The following is a 20206-nucleotide window of genomic DNA, read 5'->3' as shown; positions in this document are numbered from 1 at the left end:
CTGATATATTTGATAAAACTCTTTCATTATCCTAACCCACATAGGATTAAAGTAAGCTGTTCTGGGTAGAGGGTAGATATGCCTTCAGGTTCTTTTTTATCTTCTTCATTAGAACAGTTGAAGAACTGGCCAGTGTATGATACCCTGATGTTTTGTGCAAGTAAGAATACTGACCGGATTCACGTCTATACTAAGGTAGGCATCATGTGGATTCTGGAAACATACCCAAGGCTTCCTTTTTTAATGTTCCAATGGAGATAATTTTATTAGCAGTGAAATGGGTAGTGAGTTCTTTTCCTACTTAAAGCTAATTTTCAGATTCCTCTGTTAAATCTAAAGACAAAGAGCGGCAAACAGCTTCGTAGTTAGAGTGCAGACTCTAGGGCCAGGGTGCCTAGGTTCAGATCTGTTACTGACTGTGGAATCTTGTGCCTGTTTCCTCAGCTGTAAAATATGGAGTGGTCATTGCCAGGACAAAATAAGCTAACCCCTGGGAGGCCATTAGCACAGTGCCTGGCCCTGGTGAACTCTCACTCCGAGTCGCCTCCTGCACTGATCCTGCAGCAACAGCAGCAGTAGGATCCTCACAGAAGCCTAAGCCTGCCTACACATGCTGAGTAACTCTGCTACTGCTGCTAAGTCGCTTCAGTCGTGTCCGACTCTGTGTGACCCCATAGACAGCAGCCCACCAGGCTCTGCCGTCCCTGGGATTCTCCAGGCAAGAACACTGGAGTGGGTTGAGTAACTCTAGGAAGCTTTAATAATATGACTGCTCATGGCCTGAGTTAGCAGTGCTCAAAATTTTCAGTCACAGGACCTCTTAGCACTCCTAAAATTTGTTGGGGACCCAAAGACCTTTTGCAACCCCATGGGCCATAGCCCACCAGGCTTCTGGTCCATGGGATTTTACGGCAAGAATACTGGAGTGGGTTACCATTTCCTTCTCCAGGGAATCTTCCTAACCTAGGGATGGAACCCATGTCTCCTGAATTGGTAGATAGATTCTTTACCACTGAGCCACCAGGGAAACCCCATGTGGGTTATATCTCTTGTGAAATTAAAATAGAAACACTTTAAAATATTTATCCACGTGAAACTAGCAGTAACAGGGCTTACCTGGTGGTGCAGTGGATGAGAATCCGTCTGCCAATGCAGGGGACACGGGTTCAATCCATGGGCCAGGAAGATCCCGCATGCCGTGGGGCAGCTAAGCCTGTGCTGCACAACTACTGAGCCCACAAGCGCTCTAGAGGCTGCGAGCGTCAGCCGCCAAGCCCGCGCGCTGAAGCGACTGAACCCCATGCGCCTGGAGCCTGTGCTCCGCCACAGGAGGAGCCGCCACAGTGAGAAGCCTGTGCCCATAAGAGCAGCTCCCAACATCTAGAGAAAAGCCTGGCGCAGCAGCGAAGACCAAGCACAACCAAAAATAAAGGAATAAACAGTAATTAACAAACTAGCAATAATAAATCCACTGTATACTGATATAAGAAGCATATCTCTGTGAAAAATAATTATAATTTCCAAAACAATGTTTAGTGAGAAGAGTGGCATTGTTTTACATCTTTAGCAGTTTCTCCTGAAGTCATAATAGAAGACAGTGGGATTCTCAGATCTGCCTCTGCGTGGAAAACTTCCCTGGACATTCCTAAGAGAATAACAGTGGAAAAGGCAAATGGTGTTGCACTAGTATTATAAAACTTATGTCTCTCTGGATCTTCTGAAAGGGTCTTGGAGACCATGTGAGAATCTTTGGCCAAGGTTCACTAGTATAAGTATTTGAGAAAAAAAAAAAATTACTGAGATTTATGAACACTTTTGCTTGACCTATAGTTTCAAACTTCTAATCTTTACAAGTATCATAAAATAGGATTTGTGAGTTTTTAAACACATGGGCCATTCTATTGAAATAATGTCATTTTAAAGATAAGTTAGGTTGGGCCTGCCCAAACTCAATTATGGGTTTTCTGCTAAACCAAATTATTAGATACAGATAGATGCTGTACCATGTAATAATCTCTAGTTCTAACTGAATATTAGAAGATACTGCTAGAAGATTAGGAGACGGCTAGGATCATGAATACCAGAAGCTCCAAGCAGCCTCCACTGTGGGACCACTGCCAAGAGCAACATCAAGAATGAAAATAGGCAGGACACGTTTCCCTTAAAGGCTTCAGCCTTGGTCTGCCATGTGGAACTTTTGACTCGGGGAGCACCAAGAAGCCCTCCACTCCTCTAGAGACAGGTCTAAGTGTCTGAGCCACCTCCTGCCCCTTGTGAGACCATCACCTAAGAATAACAGAGAATGGCTCTCCCAGGGGCTAGAAGGTCAAGAATCCGGAAGGCAGACCCCAGGCAGAGCACACACACAAGTTCAGAAGCCCTTAAACTTCTTACTGTGCACGGTGAAGGCTCTGCATCCTGGATCATCATGTCGGGGTATTTCCTCCTCTGCTGGAGACTGGAGAGAAGCTGCAAATGGTAGACGGTAGAGCATGCCTTCGTTGTAGTTCAGCTGCTAAGTCGTGTCCTACTCTTTGTGATCCCATGGACTGCAGCACACCAGGCTTCTGTGTCCTTCACCATCTCCCAGAACTCTGCTCAAACTCAGGTCCACTGCATCAGTGATGCCATCCAACCATCTAATCCTTTGGTGCCCCCTTCTCTTCCTGCCCTCAATCTTTCCCAACATCAGAGTCTTCCAATGAGTTGGCTCTTAGCATCAGGTGGCCAAAGTATTGGAGGTTTAGCTTCAGCACCAGTCCTTCTAATGAATATTCAGGGTTGATTTCCTTCACGATTGACCGGTTTGATCTCCTTGCTGTCCCAGGGACTGTCAAGAGTCTTCTCCAACCCCATAGTTTGAAAGCATCAATTCTTTGGTGCTCAGCCTTCTTTATGGTCCAACTCACATCCTACGAGAACCCCTGAGCAGTATGAAAAGCAGTGTGCCTGCCACCAAGCAAATAGCTCAGCCACCTTCCTGACCTCTCTCAACAGTCTCGAGTGCATTTTTACCACTCTTCTAAATACTTATGTATCCCCTTGCCATGAAACATTATTCAATCAAGTTTCCAAACTGGAGACACTAAGCAGGTCAAATGTCAACAGGGATTTTCACAGCTACAGGAGAGTTCAGAAGAAAGCTTTTCTGTTCACCTTAGGAGACCTGAAATAAAATCTAGAAACAGAAATTCATATAAAAACCCCCATTCAGTGCCTAAAAGAACACTCTTTAAAAGGAAGAGCAGTAACAGATGTTTAGCATCTTATGTCATGTTAGTAGTATACCTCTAAACTGTCACTTCAGCCAGAACCCCGTGTCTAATGGGAGTTCACTTCAGCCAGAACCCCAGCCAGAATAACAATTACACATCTGAACTTTTAATCACTATGTAAGTACTTTTTGTGTGTTTTTCTTTCCCCAAAGTGATTGTGGTAACTGTAACGTTTCTTTCTGGCTGAGAGAATTAGGCAGAATATGGGTTCAACTTTTGTTTATACAGTAGATTTCTATATACAGAGATTCTTCTTTCGCTTTATAAAAAAAATACTTCATGTTTGACTGATGACACCTCTCTACATGGTATGGCTTACCCTTAGACCAAATGTAGTGGGGGCTCTCAGAGGGCCTGGCCCCCTCCTGGGCTCCGTATCCTCTCAGTGGGGGCAGTACGGGTGGAATCTTGTCTGGAATGAGCTGCCTCAGTTTATCAGTTTAGAAGACTGGGCATGAAATGCAATAATAGCATTCTTTACTTTTAAAATAATTATTAGTGCCTACAGACAAAATGGATTAATACTGCCTTCCTCATCTATAATCAGGATGGAAACCAGATGAACTGTAATTTCATTCCTTTGGATATAAAATTAGACCTGTGGGAAGATTTACCAGCAAGCTTTCAGCTGAAACAAAATCGCTCCCTGGTAAGAACCATCCTGCACATTTGTTCTGAATGAAAATTTGTTGAGTAATTTTAAAGACCATTTTTGAGTTTGATAAAAGCAGAGCAGCTTGTGGCCTGCTGCAGTCAGATCACTGGGTGCACTTTAATCAGTCCAGGCAGTGCCTATGAATTACCAGGATAAATGTGAAATCTGTTAGCCTGGCGAACGATCACACCTCAGGTTGCTGTTTCTGTGGATAGACTCATCCTCACGTCATTTATTTCCTCATTCACAGGATTAGCAGCTGTGAGGTTGGTGTCTGACAGAATCACACTTTATCTTTGTAGGTTAAGTTCTAACACTGACAAGCTCTGAGAGCAGGGATAACACCATGTGGGGGGACTCCATTCCTTATGGGAAGCAGCCACAGGCCATGTACCTGCTGGGGAGGCCTTAGTTCTGATCTGTGCTGATTGATCTTCATTGCTAAGGAGGGTCCACGTGTGTGGGGGCTGAGCCAGCATGCAGCATGGTGCTGTTTACAAGAATACAGTGATTATGTTTTTGCATTTGAGCAGAAATGAAAACATTGGCCATGGTCGGCTGCACCCATCTTAAAAGAAAAAGTAGCTATGAGCTGTTTTCTTTGGTGTCATCTAATGCTGATGCTCAGATTACCAGAAAATAGCCAATTATGTATAACTGACTAATAAGTAACAGTAGCCCTAATAAAATGTCCCAGATTTATTATTGATGGCTTTTTTCCCGTGAGAGTTTAGGCAGTCAGGTACAAACGATGCCCAGATATTGCGTTGTCACCACCAAAGATCCACTGTCCCCAGAATCCAGTTTTGCCTCGGCCACCGTTGGGGTATGTGTGCTTTTGGAGTCAGCGAGCACGTTATTGCTGTTGGTCTCTGTGCATGAAGGACATGTGCTGAGTGTCCTAAATGGTGTCTATAGACAGCTGATGGCTTGGAAGTGACCTCTGCACAACTGGCCGTAGATGGTTCACAAAAAACTGCGTCAAACTGAAGAAAACCTTAAACTGTGAGACTCAAAGCCTGTTTGGGGTTATGATAAAACATCCGTTTTCAGATGCTATACGTAGCCTCGCTTTCAAAGGAAGATGCCTGGCGAGCTGTACACTCTTTTCATTATCTCAATTTCCGCCAGATCTTGAGGTTTGTTCGAGAATGGAGTAGTCTAACTGCCATGAAGCAGAAGATAATCAAGAAAAGCGGGCAGCTGTTCCGCAGCCCAGTTCTGGCTCTGGAAGAGATCGCAAAGCAGCAAACCAAACAAAACAGTACTAAGAGGTATGAGTTGTCTTTCTTCATTTCGTATTTTATTGTTTGTCATAGTTATTTCCACAGGAGTGTCAGACATTTTATGTAACCACTGACAAAATTCTGATGGATTAAGAGAATACATAAAAAGACAGCGTATTTTGTAGCAACATAATTAGATATTTTGTGAATTTGGTCACATCTGCTGGGGAAAATCAAAGTGTCTGGATCTTACTCACTATGAGTCCTGCTCATCAAGAGAGAGGCCAGACTCACAGGTTGATCGTGCCCTTGGGACGTGAATCTTGGGTGCGATACAGCGTGGTAGCTGCTTCTGTTTGACATTCCACCACCCAAGTAAGCTGTGCATGTGTGCTCAGCTGCGTCCAACTCTTTGTGACCCCACGGACTGTAGCCCACCAGGCGCCTCTGTCCATGGGATTTTCCAGGCAAGAATACTGGAGTGGGTTGCCATTTCCTCCTCCAGGGTATCTTCCCAACCCAGGAATCGAACCTGTGTCTCTTGTGTCTCCTGCACTGGCAGGCAGGTTCTTTACCACTGCGCCACCTGGGAAGCCCCTACTAGGGGAAGGTGGCAATTATCATGCCCGTGGTTGGAAACAAAGTAATAGGAAAGGTTGAATATCTCAGGTTTGTAACTGTTTCACCTTCATCATGATAGTTCAGTTCAGTCCTCAGTCGTGTCCAACTCTTTGCGACCCCATGAATCGCAGCACGCCAGGCCTCCCTGTCCATCACCATCTCCCAGAGTTCACTCAAACTCACGTCCATCAAGTCGGTGATGCCATCCAGCCATCTCATCCTCTGTCGTCCCCTTCTCCTCCTGCCCCCAATCCCTCCCAGCATCAGAGTCTTTTCCAATGAGTCAACTCTTCGCACAAGGTGGCCAAAGTACTGGAGTTTCAGCTTTAGCATCATTCCTTCCAAAGAACACCCAGGATCGATCTCCTTTAGAATGGACTGGTTGGATCTCCTTGCAGTCTAAGGGATTCTCAAGAGTCTTCCCCAACACCACAGTTCAAAAGCATCAATTCTTTGGCGCTCAGCTTTCTTCACAGTTCAACTCTCATATCCATACATGACCACTGGAAAAACCATAGCCTTGACTAGACGGACCTTTGTTGGCAAAGTAATGTCTCTGCTTTCCAATATGCTATCTAGGTTGGTCATAATTTTTCTTCCAAGGAGTAAGTGTCTATTCTCATGATGCACTTTGCCTTTCAAATCTGTACACACTCCATTTCCTTTCTCAGCAGCAACAGCAGCACCATCTTTGCCTCACAGAGACATCCCCTTGTGTGATCTGAAATCCCCAGTCTCTGTAGACTCTTTGTCAGCGTGAAGCAAAGATACTCAGGAAAAGCGGGCAGCTGTTCTATAGCCCAGCTCTCGTTTTGGAAGAGATCACAAAGCACCAAACCAAGCAGCACTATTGGCAGGAAAAGGCCCTTTCTTTAGCTCTTGCTTTCTTCATATACCTGTAATCTCTCTTCATCCTCACATCTAGCATTTTTATCATCTCTAGCTTTTTCTATGCACATGAGTGACAGAAATCCATTAACTGTATCCAATACAGTTGGTTAAGTACATTAAATCCTTATACTTTGAAGACCTCTTCTGCTGTCTCAAAATATCATATGTGAGAACATGGAAAATCGTTAAGGGTAAAAATAAGTGTATAAAAAGGTTGTTGTGTTCAGTTACTCAGTCTTGTCTAACTCTTTGCAGCCACATGGACTGCAAAGCTCATTAAGCTCCTCTGCCCATGGGATTTCCCAGGCAAGAATACTGGAGTAGGCTGCCATGCCCTCCTCCAGAGGATCTTCCCGACCCAGGGGTTGAACTCACATCTCCCACATCTCCTGCATTGGCAGGCAGATTCTTTACCACTGGTGCCACTTGGGAGGCCTGTAAAAAAAAAAAAAAAAAAAAGGATGGAGACACAAATATATGTAATTGCTATTAGCGACACAGAGTTGGGGAAGATAGCTTAGGAACTGGTGTCAGAGGTTTTTCTAACACATGGTCCTCAGCTGGAGGCAGTTTCTTCTGTGGTTGCAATCTTAGGGGTCATTTTTTAGATTTTCATGATTAGGGGATACAGCTGAGACCTGGGGTACTGCCAAAAATCCTGAAGTGAACAGGGCCACTCTTCCAAACAGTTACCTGTTTCACAATGTCACTGGTGCCACTGCTGCAAAATCTGACTCTAGACCATATGATTAGGGGATTTGTGAAGATTGTAGGGACTTTATACTTCCCGCTGGGATTACAGACTCATGTGACTAAAAATAAAGCAAGGAACCATACACGAATGAATGAGGTCAGGTGTAAAACTAGAAAAGGATGGGGTAGGGGTAAAACTATAGCAAATTAGAAAGTAATAACCTATATAACGTCACACAAATTTAGATTTAAAAATTAAACACTGTATGAGTCATGTAAAGCCCTTCGACTAGTTCTATTTATCCATGAGCTGCCTGTTTTGGACTCTTGCCTCAACTCTTTTGTACTGGTTGGCTTTTTCCATGACTATGTATTACTTTATATAAAAATATACATATACACACACCTACACACATATAACAAAAAACATACCTATTTTGTTTTTCTCAATACTTCTTCCAGTCCTCTCCTTCTTTCCATTTTTGTAACCATAGTAGTATGGTCTTCTCTTTACACAATCATAGTTCCCTTCTTAACTGAATTTACAGCTCATTCCAGCCACTTCTAACACATCCTGTTATTTCTTCTCCAGCAGACATGGAAGCACCGCCTAAGAAAGACAGCTGGTCAGGGTGTAAAAGCAAAAGTCATAAAATCAGTACAAGCCTAAGTCAGATACACAGTATTATTTATAAATATTATATGTAGGTGATATATTAAAGATAAAGCTGTGTTAAAAAGCAGTGGAGTAAGTAGTCAGATTTGTATTTAGTAAGAGCTCCCCCTGGCCCCAGTTGGAAGATTAGATTGAAAGGGCAAGACTTGAAGTGGGAGACGAGTGGCATTAGCTTCCTGTTGCCGCCCTAACAAATCACCCCAAATTTAGCAGCTTAAAATAACAGGAATTTATTATCTCTCAATTTTTTAAGTCAGGAGTCTGAAATGACCCTACTTGTTTCTCTGCTCTGGATTTTATAGACTGAAAAAAAAGATACTGGCTGGCTAGGTTCTTAATGATAGTCTGGGAAGGATACATTTCCACACTTATTCAGGTTTTTGACTGAATTCAGTTTCTTCTGGCTGTGGGACTTTCTTTTCCTTGCTGACTATTGACAGGGGAGCCACCCTCTGCTTCTAGAGGCTTTTTTTTTTAGTTCTAGCACATAGGCCCCTGTGTCTCAGAATCAGCAATGATGTGTCAAATATTTCTCATGCTTGGAATTAATCCCTTTCTGTTTTGTTTTGGGTTTTTTTTTGGGGGGGGGCGGAATTGCTCCCTTTCTTAAGGTTAACTGATTAGTAACCTTAATTACATCTGCAAAATCCCTTTGCAACATTACCTGGGTGAGTGTTCAATTGAGTATCAGGAGATGGGACTCCTAGACAGAGATATCTTTAAATTACAGTTGACCTGGGAAAAAAAGATAGGGGCTTATACTGAGGCATTAGAAATGGGAATTGAGGAGAGGTATTAAGGAGACAGATCCAAAGACCTTGGTCACTAATGAGAGAGAGGTGGGAGAGAGGGCTCCAGGGACATGGACTTATGTCCAGGAAAATGAAACACATGCTTCCGCAGAGGGTGAAGACAGAGGAAGCATGCTGATTCTGGCTGCAGAACCCTTGTCGCAGTGAACTGAAGTGTGTCTCCCTGAGAGCAGGTGTAAAAGGGGCAACACAAGAGCACTGAATGGAAGTCTGTGTGGGGAACAGGCAGATGCTGGATGCCTCGCCCTCTCACCGTCCTGCCAGTTTACCTTCTGTTGCTGTTCAGTTGCTAAGTCGTGTCTGACTCTTTGCAACCCCATGGACTGCAGCAGGCCAGGCTTCCCTGTCCTTCACTATCTCCCAGAGTTTGCTCAAATTTTGTCCATTGAGGCAGTGATGCCATCCAACCTTCTCATCCTCTGTTGCCCTCTTCTCCTCTTGCCCTCAATCTTTCCCAGCATCAGAGTTTTTTCCAGTGAGGCGGCTCTTCACATCAGGTGACTAAAGTATTGGAGCTTCAGCTTCAGCACCAGTCCTTCCAATGAATATTCAGGGTTGATTTCCTTTACGATTGACTGGTTTGATCTCCCTGCAGACCAAAGGACTCTCAAGAGTCTTGTCCAACACCACAGTTCAAAAACATCAATTCTTTGGCACTCAGCCTTCTTTATAATCCAACTCTCACATCCCTTCATAACGACTAGAAAAACCATAACTTTGACTATATAAACCTTTGTTGGCAAAGTGATGTCTCTGCTTTTTAATACACTATCTAGGTTTGACATAGCTTTTCTTCCAAAGAGCGTCTTTTAATTTTGTGGCTGCAGTCCCCATCCACAGTGATTTTGGAGCCCAAGAAAATATAGTTTTCTTTCCAGAGAAACTATACCAGAGAGGCAGCTGTCTTGGAAACATCAGGCTTAGTGGAGACAAAGAGAGAAGTGTTACGCTAGAAACTACACTCACTAGATCCCTGGATTGGCTCAGCTGCCACACCAACAGCCATATTTTAGAATAGGCAGGAGATTAGAGGAGTCATCTCTGAAAAGATGGACTAGCCTCAGAATGAAGACAAAGATATATTACTTTGGGGGAATTCTCCCAAAAGCAATAACTAGGTCTCCCAGAGTGATTATTTGTCCACTTGTTTGCAGGCTACACCCAAGCTCAGAGGTTGCAGTCAGCTTTTGAGCGGCTCACTCTAAAAGCCAGTATCACCAGCCATTGTATAGGTTCCTAAGTGGGTTCCCACTTGTTGGAGGGCAGGCGTGATTCAGTTGGAAACCTGTGGGTTTAGAATACCAACTTTTTACCATATAGCCATAGCTGGTCAGGTCGGCAGCCTTGAGCCCAGCACCGTTCTCACTGGTGCAGGCTGCTTTCCAACTCACTCCTCTCTCATTGCAAAACTTCCGTGGTCCATCTTCCATGACCGTCCTCATCCCAGAATTCCTTCAGGAGACATCTTCCTTCACTATTTGTCAAAATTGGGATTCACCATAATCCGTTTGAGAGTTGGTATGCTTATGAACTGAGCAAACCTCAATGGAAAATTAAATATTGGTAACACAACTACATTTGAAAAGTTGTCAACAAACCCACTGTGAGGCTGGTTGATCTGTTTCTTGTAGTTTCCAAACATTTGTACTTAAACGTCTCGTAGGAAAGCCAGAGGTTATTTTTAGTTCTTAAATCTCTGAATAAATTTCTCAGCATCTTTTAAAGTTACTGAATTAAGTTTCTAAGCTTTTAAACATTGAATAATACCAAAGGCAAGGCTTAATATCTCATTGCCCCTCAAAGCTAGGAAGCTTTTAAGTTCATTTAGAATCTGCTGGAATACTTTAGCAAAATGCTTTTGTGGAGGGAACAAAATGATTGAAGAAATGGGGTGTGTGTGTGTGTGTGTGTGTGTGTGTAGGGGGAATTTAGGAGCTAAAAGGGCAAGTTAAAGAATACTAAAAGAATTCACTCTGATCTCTTTTTGCTTTAAGAAAGACACACAAGTAGAAATGCAAACATGTGAAAAGATAGTCATCGTTCCTCTTAATAGGAGAAATTCAAATTTAAAGCTATAACAGCAGACCAGTCACTGTTGGCAGAGACGTTTTAACTGCTATCCCTTGTGCTAGTGAAAGTGTGAGGGACTGTCCTCCACTGCTGGTGGGGTCTATAAATTGGTAGGGCCTCCCAGTGGTAAAAGATCCACCTGCCAGTGCAGGAGATGTAGGTCCCTGGGTCGAGACGATCCCCTGGAGGAGGGCATGGCAACCCACTCCAGTATTCTTGCTTGGAAAACTCCTTAGGGGAATTTTTAGAGGCAAGAGGTCAGAGGAGCCTGGCAGACTACAGTTCAGGAGGTCGCAAAGAGTCAGGCACAACTTCTGCTGCTGCTGCCACTAAGTCGCTTCAGTCGTGTCCGATTCTGTGCAACCCCATAGACAGCAGCCCACCAGGCTCCCCCGTCCCTGGGATTCTCCAGGCAAGAGTACTGGAGTGGGTTGCCATTTCCTTCTCCAATGCATGAAAGTGAAAAGTGAAAGTGAAGTTGCTCAGTAGTGTCCGACTCTTCATGACCCCATGGACTGCAGCCCACCAGGCTCCTCTGTCCATGGGACTTTCCAGGCAAGAGTACAACTGAGCACTGTATAAATTGGTACCATCCCAGAAGAGAACAATGTGTCAGAATCTATCCAAACTTAGAGCACCCAAGATCTTTGACTTAGCAAGTCTGCTTCAGGGAATTTATACTACAGATAGTTCTTGTATAGAAAATAGGGATATTTGGGATAGGACTGTTTATTACAGCATTATTTAGGATAGCAGAGTCTAGAATAACCTAAATGGGCATTAATCAGAGACTAGTTAGATAATGAAATAACATGAAACCATTAAAAGTATAGAGCAATCTTATGTGTGCTAATATGGAAAGATCTCCAAGAATGTATCTTTAGGCAAAAAGAGCAAGGTGAAGATTAGTGTATATTATTCTTTTGTTTTCGTTTTAATTTTTATTAGAGTATAGCTACTTTACAATGTTGTGTTTCTGCTGTACAGCAAAGTCAATCAGTTATATTAATACACATACATATAGCCTTTTTTGGATTTCCTTCCCAGTTAGGTCACCACAGAGCACTGAGTAGAATTCTCTGCTATACAGAAGGTTCTCATTAGTTATCTATATTATACACAGTACCAATAGTAAATATATGTCTATCCCAATCTCCCAATTTATCCCACCCCCTCTCCCCCTCCCTTGGTGTCCATGTTTGTTCTCTACATCTGTGTCTCTATTTCTGCTTTGCAAATAGGTTCATCTGTCCATTTTCCTAGATTCCACCTATATGCATTTATATACGGTATTTCTTTTTCTGACTTATTTCACTTTGTATGACAGTCTCTCGGTCCACCTGTGTCTGCAAACGGCAGGTTTTTTCCTTTATATGGTTAAGTAATACTCCATTGTATATATGTACCACATCCTCTTATCCATTCCTCTGTTGATGGACATTAAGGTTGCTTTCATGTCCTGGCTGCTGTAAATAGTGCTGCAGTAAACACTGGCATGTATGTATCTTTTGGAGTTATGGTTTTCTCCCGGTATATGTCCAAGAATGGGATTGCTAAGGTCGTACGGTAGTTCTATTTTTATTTTTTTTAAAGGAGCCTCCACACTGTTCTCCACATTCCCACCAACAGTGTATGAGGGTTCCCTTTTCTCCATACCCTCTCCAGCATTTATTGTTGTAGATTATTTTTTGATAAACACCATTCTGATCAGTGTGAGATGGTATCTCATTGTAGTTTTGATTTGCGTTTCTCTAATTATTAGTGATGTTGAGCATCTTTTCATGTGCTTCTTGGCCATCTGTATGTCTTCTTCGAAGAAATGCCTATTTAGATCTTATGCCCATTTTTGATTGGGTTGTTTGTGGTTTTTTTGATACTGAGCTGCACGAGCTCTTTGTATATTTTGGAAATTAATCCCCTTGTTGGTTGCTTAGTTTGCAAATATTTTCTCCGATTCTGAGGGTTGTCTTTTCATCTTGTTTATGGTTTCCTATGTCATGCAAAAGCTTTCAAGTTTAATTAGGTCCCATTTATTTGTCTTTAAAAATAAAAAATATACTGGAGAGTGACTGCTCATGACTATGGGTTTCTTTCTGGGGTTATAAAAATGTTCTGTAATTAGATAATCATGATGTTACAGCCTTGTGAATGTACTAAAATGCACTGAATTGTAAACTTTAAAATGGTACATTTTATGATATGTGAATTATATGACCATAAAAATACAAAGAAAGAAAGGTATGCATGCTCCTGTGCTCAGTCGTGTTCAACTCTTTGTGACCCCGTGGACTGTAGCCTACCAGACTCCTCAGTCCATGGGATTTTCCAAGAATACTGGCGTGAGTTGCTATTTGCTCTTCCAGGGGATCTTCCCGACCCCGGGATCAAACCCATGTCTCCTGTGTCTCCTGCATTGCAGGTGGATTCTTTACCACTGAGCCATCAGGGAAGCCCCCAAATTATACACCTTTACAAAAAAAAAAAATGAACTGTTTCTAAAAGGATGTATTGAAAGCTGGCAAAAGATGTAGTTTGGGGAAGTGGGGAGAAAATGATGGGAATGGAAGGGAGGCTTATTATTCACCACATACAGAAGTGTGTGCCTTTAAAATTCTGAAATATGCATTTGTATCACCTAATCAAAAATACCATACTTTATAGAAAGGGAATCTGTTAATTATTAAATATACTTTAACAATATAAAAGCAATTTAAAAAAATTTACCTATAAACTGCACAATTCCATTGTGATTTAACTTTGGTATTATTGTCAAGTTACCAAATGAAGTATTTGAGAATATGAAGAAATGCACGTTTAGAGTAATTTTTAAAGAAAACTGCAATTTTTAAAGAAAACTGTAAACCATTCGAGAAACTAGGCCATGCTAATTAGAAGGAATTAATTGGGTAATTGCATTTCACCTACTTAAAATCCCCCATCACCTGTAATTGAAGTAACTTTCCTCTCTCCTTCCAGTCCCTAAACCATTATGTGGTATTGATAGTGTTGTGTAATAAGGTTCTGAATCCCTCATCAAAAGTGGCTTTATGTCAGTGGAGGATTCCATAAACTCTGTATGAGCTGATAATAATGGAAACAACCTTGAGATTATACACAATGTGATTGAACCTGATTAAAGAGAATAACTTTATCCAAATACGACGCTACACTGTTATAACTGATTAAGATGAATGAGGAGCCTTGAAGAGAAGGCCAAGAGGAGGTAAAAATGCAGTTGGAGATGCTCTGCATGGCTTGGCAAGCAGTTTACCTACAGCTGTCAGTGGTACATGAATTTGATCACTTCTTATTCCCACACCCACTCCTTTTTTCCCGTGAGTGAAAATTGGTCCAAAGGATATTGACTGACTCTTGAATTTCTTAGAAAAATAAATCTTCAGAAAACTTATTTGGCACAAAGAGATGTGTTTAGCACACGTGGGGACCAATGTAGAGGAAGAAACTCCTGTTCCCTAATTTAAGTATTAGCACGGTGAATAGACTTATATATTCCTTTTTCTCCTACTGCTTTTGCAAGGAGCAATGTGAACATGAAATAGAGAAACTCTTAAAGGACATCCACTTCATGTGTATTTGTTTCAGATATATAACGAAAGAAGATGTTGCTGCAGCCTCGATGGACAAGGTGAAGAATGACGGGGGCCATGTCCGACTGATCACAAAGGGGCCCAAGCCAGGGGACCCTTCTACAAAGTAAGAGGTTTTTTACTTGTCAGGCGTAGTGGTACTAAGACTCTTTCTTTAAATGAATGTATTAATTTCTATAACAATAGTTTACCACTGTGTGGCCAGTTTACACGTTACAAAAAGCTTTCACAATGTAATAGCTCTTCTGTCCTAGCAATGCTGCGAGGCTCCTGATGCCCTTTTCTTAGAAATTAGAGATCAAGAAGGTACCTGAGGCCAAGTGGGTTATAAGACGTGCCCCAGGCTACCAGATACTAGTCCTGAGGTCCAATCTGGGCTCTGCCCCCTAGTCTTGAGTTCTTTCTATCATAAAAAGTTTTTCTTTTAACACTTCTAACAGCAAAGTAGCTATTGTAATTCCCATGCAGGACTTTACAACATTCTTGAGTAATGTACCTTTTCCTTTAGTTTAACAAAGTGAGCTTATGTCCTGCCATGTTTCATCTCTAATTTTAATTCTGTCTGAGTTTACCTGTAGGAGGCACATGTAGCAAGTCTCCCGTTCTAATTCCTGTCAGCACTGCTGGTTCCCTGGTTCTGTCACTGAATGGATGTGAACAGTCTGTCTCCTGAAGGCCAGCAATATTCAGATAGATGTTCATGGAAATCTTGGTAATGGCCTCCTGGTCCTAATGAAGTGTGTGACCCAACACATTGAGTGAGCAGGGCAGCCTGTCTTTTCCCAGACTGAAGAAGGATTTTCTAACTTTTCATTTTCCATCTTCTCCAGACGCCTCAGAGTCTGTGTAACTTGAAGACATCTAAGTTCCAAAGAGAGGCAGCGTATTTGTATTCAAATTAATTTTTCTGAACACACCATCCTCTCTTTTCCTTGGAGTGTAACAGAGTGCCGACTATAGCTATTACTATTTCGTCTCCACAGTGGATCGCAGAATCTGCGTGCCCTGTGTTTACTGTTTGTCAGCACAGAAACTTTGAAGACCTGTAAATGAAGTAACAACGATTTAAAATAGAGTGAGCCTTAATTAATTACCTATTCAATGTTTTGCCCCTTCTAGAGAATTTCTTGAAGGTGGAGAATGTGTCCCATTTCTAAATCCCTGCACAGCCCAAGGTGATCTCATTCTGAAGGCTTCTACATCCAAAGGCTATTTGCAGGCTGTGGATAATGAAGGAAATCCACTTTGCCTTCGCTGTCAGCAACCCACTTGCCAAACTAAGCAAGAGCGTAAAGCAGATGCTTGGGATTCACGGTTCTGTTCTCTGAAATGTCAGGAGGAGTTTTGGATTCGATCTAATAATAGTTACCTGCGAGCCAAAGTATTTGAAATTGAACATGGTGTGTGTCAGCTGTGTAATCTGAATGCACAAGAACTCTTTTTACGTCTGAGAGATGCCCCTAAAAATCAGAGGAAGAGTCTTCTGGATGCTACCTGGACCTCAAAGCTCCCATTAGAACAGGTAAGTTTTAATCACTGACTGATAAAGACAGCATTGTACTGAGTGATGAATATTGACTAATTTTCTTCTTAAAACATTTTTAGTATGGGAATTCTCAGAAACATTTACAAAAGCAGAATAATGAACCCACACACCTGTCAACCGACTTTACCAACATTTTGCTATTCATTTCATGTTTCCCTCACTTCGATTCTTCTTCTCTCCTGGAATTATTTTAAAGTAGATCTCATACAGCATTTCATTTCACCCTTAGATACTTTCATTATATACCTTTCACAGATGAAGACTTTCTTTCTCCCTCCCCTTTGTCTTTCTCTTTTAAATATAAATCCATAGCCCAATATCCATGATCACACCCAACATAATTATAATTCCAGTTACAATAAGGCCATGTTTGGTTTCCCAGATGATCTCAAAAATGCCTTTTTACAATTGCTTTGTTCAAATTAGGATCAAAATATGACCTGCACATTGCATTTGGTCATTATACCTCTTATGTTTCATTTAATCTGTAACATAACCCCTTTCCTTTTTTTACGCCACTGATTGTTGAAGAAACCCGGTCATTTGCCTGTAGGATTTCCCACATTCTGGATTTGTGTGTGGTCCACATGTTGGACCTGTATCCTCATGATGTCGTTTGACGTGTTTCTCTGTCTTCCTGACTTACTGAATAATGGTTATACGATCTAGAAGTTTAATTAGATTCTTTTTTCAACATTTTTTAATGTGACTATTTTTTAAAGTCTTTACTGAATTTGTTACAGTATCGTTTATGTTTTATGTTTTGGTTCTTTGGCCTCAAGGCATGTGGGTTCTTAGCTCCCCCACCAGGAATCGAACTTGTACCCCCTGCACTGGAAGACAAAATCTTAACCACTGAACCACTGGAAGTCCCTAACTAGATTCTCATTAGATTATTTTGGGAAGAGATCTTAACAGATGGCGCTTTGCATTAGGAGGCACTTAGGGTCTGGTCATTCCACTTTTCATGATGTTAATATTGAGTGACAAGGGGTAAATAGATAATCCCTAAAATGTAGTTCATTACAATGTGAAAGAAACTTATATTTGTTTATCCCATTGTAAAATGTAATTTATTATAAAATACTCTTCTCAGCACAGTATTCTTGGTATCCACTTTGACTCCCAAAACTCAGTTGGGTTTCCAATGTTGTGATCCAAGCACCTCTAAACTTCAAACTAGAGCAAAATGTGTAAATTTGTAGTATGCTTCATATTAAAAACATGACTCTACAAAAATATTGGATAAATTCCAGCAAAAATCCTACAATTTTATTTACTTAGTATTGCTGAATTAACTAATAAGCATTTCTGCAAAGATGAAGTAGCATGACTTTCAGAGCTAGAGAAATACACTATTCCCCTAACATTATCCAGAGCTCCTGAGAGATCTAGTCTAGTTGGTGAGCGGCATGTGACACCCATCCCAGAAACATCAGCCAGACTCCAGTTACTGTCTGCTGCCTCCATGTGGAGACTTCCAAAAGACACAAAGAAATGACGCATGGACATCTAGTCTGTCCAAGAATACAGAAGTAACGTAGCACATGTCTAGAAGAGGAGCGCTTAGGGAATAAGCAGGGCCCAGGGCACAGATGGGGACGACCAGGGGGAGAAGGGGTAATTCTTTCCAGAGGTAAGTTTAGGACGTAGAAAGCTGGCCCCAAGTGATTTAGAATTCTTGGGAAGAATAAAGAAGCACCTTCTGGATCACAAAATGTCACAGTGGAGACTGCTCAGGGCAAAAGATTTGGTTACAAATGAGACGACCATAATGGATGTTTTTTCCCTGAGAGTATGCCACTTGCTTTATGCACAAGGCTGCCATATGACATTGCCTCTAACAATGCCAACCTCAAAAAGAAAAATCAATATATATCTTCTAACCGAAGTTGGGAAGTTCAGTATAAAAGAGAGAAAGTCAGTCCATCTACAGTGGAGTTCAGGTAGACCGTTTACTGCTCCAGTTTGCTGCCTCCTAGGGCTGTGCTCTTGGGCCAGACACTGTTAAGGTCCCTGTGCTGTCTGTGGGCCTGACAACTTTCCTAAAGCGCTTCAGAGATGTGTCACAGGTTCCCATGGCCAGCAGCCATGAAGTTGATTATAGAGTCTTCCTTGTTCAAGACCAAGGAAATAAAAACCACTTTCACACTAATCTTTGTCCCATTTAAACAACTCTATCTACACTGCTATGCTGTGAGCTGTGACCTTATATCAAATGCTAAAATAATACCAATTAAACGTCAATCATCACTGGTTAAATATAAAGTGTGTCTACAAGGACTCACCTAGGTAATGTCTACTTTAAATGAATATCTTTGTTTATTCTAAATATTCAAGTTACAGAAGTTTGTTCTAGAAATTTGATTCCAGTCCATGTAACTTAGGAGGTTCTCAGGTAATTGCAAAAGTTCTAGATGATCACTATTAAACTGTCATTGGTACAAATACACATGCATTTAGGTCAACAATTAAAGACTTGAGTTCAGTAATACTCAGAAGTTTTCCATTTCTAATCTTTTTATCAGTTTTGTTTTAGTAACTATATAAACTAGTTCAAACGTGCATAAGCAACTGATTTTTCCCAGTCTGTAAGGAGGCTTGATATTTTATACTTGCTTGTAATTTTTTCAAAATGGGTTTGGGTAAGTGGGGCGGGGGCTGGGTGGGGGGACCTTTTTCAGAGACATTTTTTTTTATTGCTTTCAAATTGCTAACCTAGAGGGTTTTTCCTACTCACAATAAAAGCTATAAAAAACCACCCTAATGTATTTTTCCCTGTGATTTTGCTGTGTAAACATGATGGCACAATTGAGAACCAACAGTTCCCACAGTGTGTGTTGAAAACTGCTGATGCTGTGTTCTTATTACAGCTTAATGAGATGATAAGAAGCCCAGGGGAAGGGCATTTCTGGCAGGTGGACCACATCAAGCCCGTGTCTGGTGGAGGAGGGCAGTGCTCCCTGGACAACCTGCAGACCCTCTGCACAGTCTGCCACAGAGAGGTCAGTGATGCTCGCAGACACATCTGACTCCATCCTAAGACAGCCAATTGGAAATTGTGCATACAGGTGTGGAGGATTATAGGGTGAATCTCTATCCTGTCTGGGATCTGAGATGTGTTTTATTCTTTTCATTACCTACCACTTGAGTTTTTTCTTGAGGTCTATGCAAGTTCTCCAGAGAAGGCAATGGCACCCCACTCCAGTACTCTTGCCTGGAAAATCCCATGGATGGAGGAGCCTGGTGGGCTGCAGTCCATGGGGTTGCTAAGAGTCGGACACGACTGAGCAACTTCACTTTCACTTTTCACTTTCATGCATTGGAGGAGGAAATGGCAACCCACTCCCATGTTCTTGCCTGGAGAATCTCAGGGACGGGGGAGCCTGCTGGGCTGCCGTCTGTGGGGTCACACAGAGTCAGACATGACTGAAGTGACTTAGCAGCAGCATGCAAGTTCTCATTCACAGATGAAAAAGAAACTGCTTCCCTTTCGATTTATTCTAGGACCAGGAAATTTTCACCACTACCTAGAAGGAAATGAATACAACTTACATATTGCACAGTTTTTAAAAGACCCAGACCCTCAAACTAGAAGTTCAGTGAATTGGGACAGTGGCATATGTTTGCATCTGCAACTAAATATGTCCTGAAATATCTGAGAACATGAATAAATTATCTCTAGGACCAACTCAGCTCCACATACAGGCATTACACTGTTGACCTAAATATGAAACCTATTAATCTTGGTACATCTTGGAGCAATTACCTAGTGCCTAAAATGAAAGGAAAGAATAACATAATATGGTCTGTCAACTAGGATGAATTTTTAACAGGTAGTTCAGCAAAAGGTCGCAGGATCTACCTGTTAAGATATAATCTTAGAAAGCAGCATACATTTAATGTGCAACTTTGTACCCAACTTTTTTTCTACTTATGGCAAAATTTAAGCATTTCCCCATGTTCTCATGATAAGCATTCAGTGTTTATCATCTAAAATGGCTGCATAGTAGTCTATTGAGTACATCTCTGCTGCTGCTGCTGCTGCTGCTAAGTCGCTTCAGTCGTGTCTGACTCTGTGCGACCCCATGGACTGCAGCCCACCAGGCTTCTCCATCCATGGGATTCTCCAG

At 41.8% G+C, this 20206-nt stretch overlaps 1 protein-coding gene across 3 annotated transcripts in view; it reads left to right on the top strand.

Moving 5' to 3' along the window:
* The window catches only part of ZRANB3 (zinc finger, RAN-binding domain containing 3), a 304927-nt gene that overhangs the window by 279520 nt on the left and 5201 nt on the right, over positions 1-20206 (top strand). For all 3 annotated transcript variants that reach the window (XM_010853654.1, XM_010853653.1, XM_010853656.1), the window contains 6 exons: positions 113-195; positions 3823-3924; positions 5062-5204; positions 14523-14633; positions 15647-16049; positions 18947-19078. In XM_010853654.1, the coding sequence (XP_010851956.1) occupies positions 113-195; positions 3823-3924; positions 5062-5204; positions 14523-14633; positions 15647-16049; positions 18947-19078 (974 nt within the window). The remainder of the gene's footprint in view (positions 1-112; positions 196-3822; positions 3925-5061; positions 5205-14522; positions 14634-15646; positions 16050-18946; positions 19079-20206) is intronic.

Source organism: Bison bison, unplaced genomic scaffold (genome assembly GCF_000754665.1).
Source record: "Bison bison bison isolate TAMUID 2011002044 unplaced genomic scaffold, Bison_UMD1.0 scf7180017864330, whole genome shotgun sequence".
NCBI classification, from domain to species: Eukaryota; Metazoa; Chordata; class Mammalia; order Artiodactyla; family Bovidae; genus Bison; species Bison bison.
Note: the sequence above shows the minus strand (reverse complement) of the source record. Positions and strands in the feature narration are given on the sequence as shown.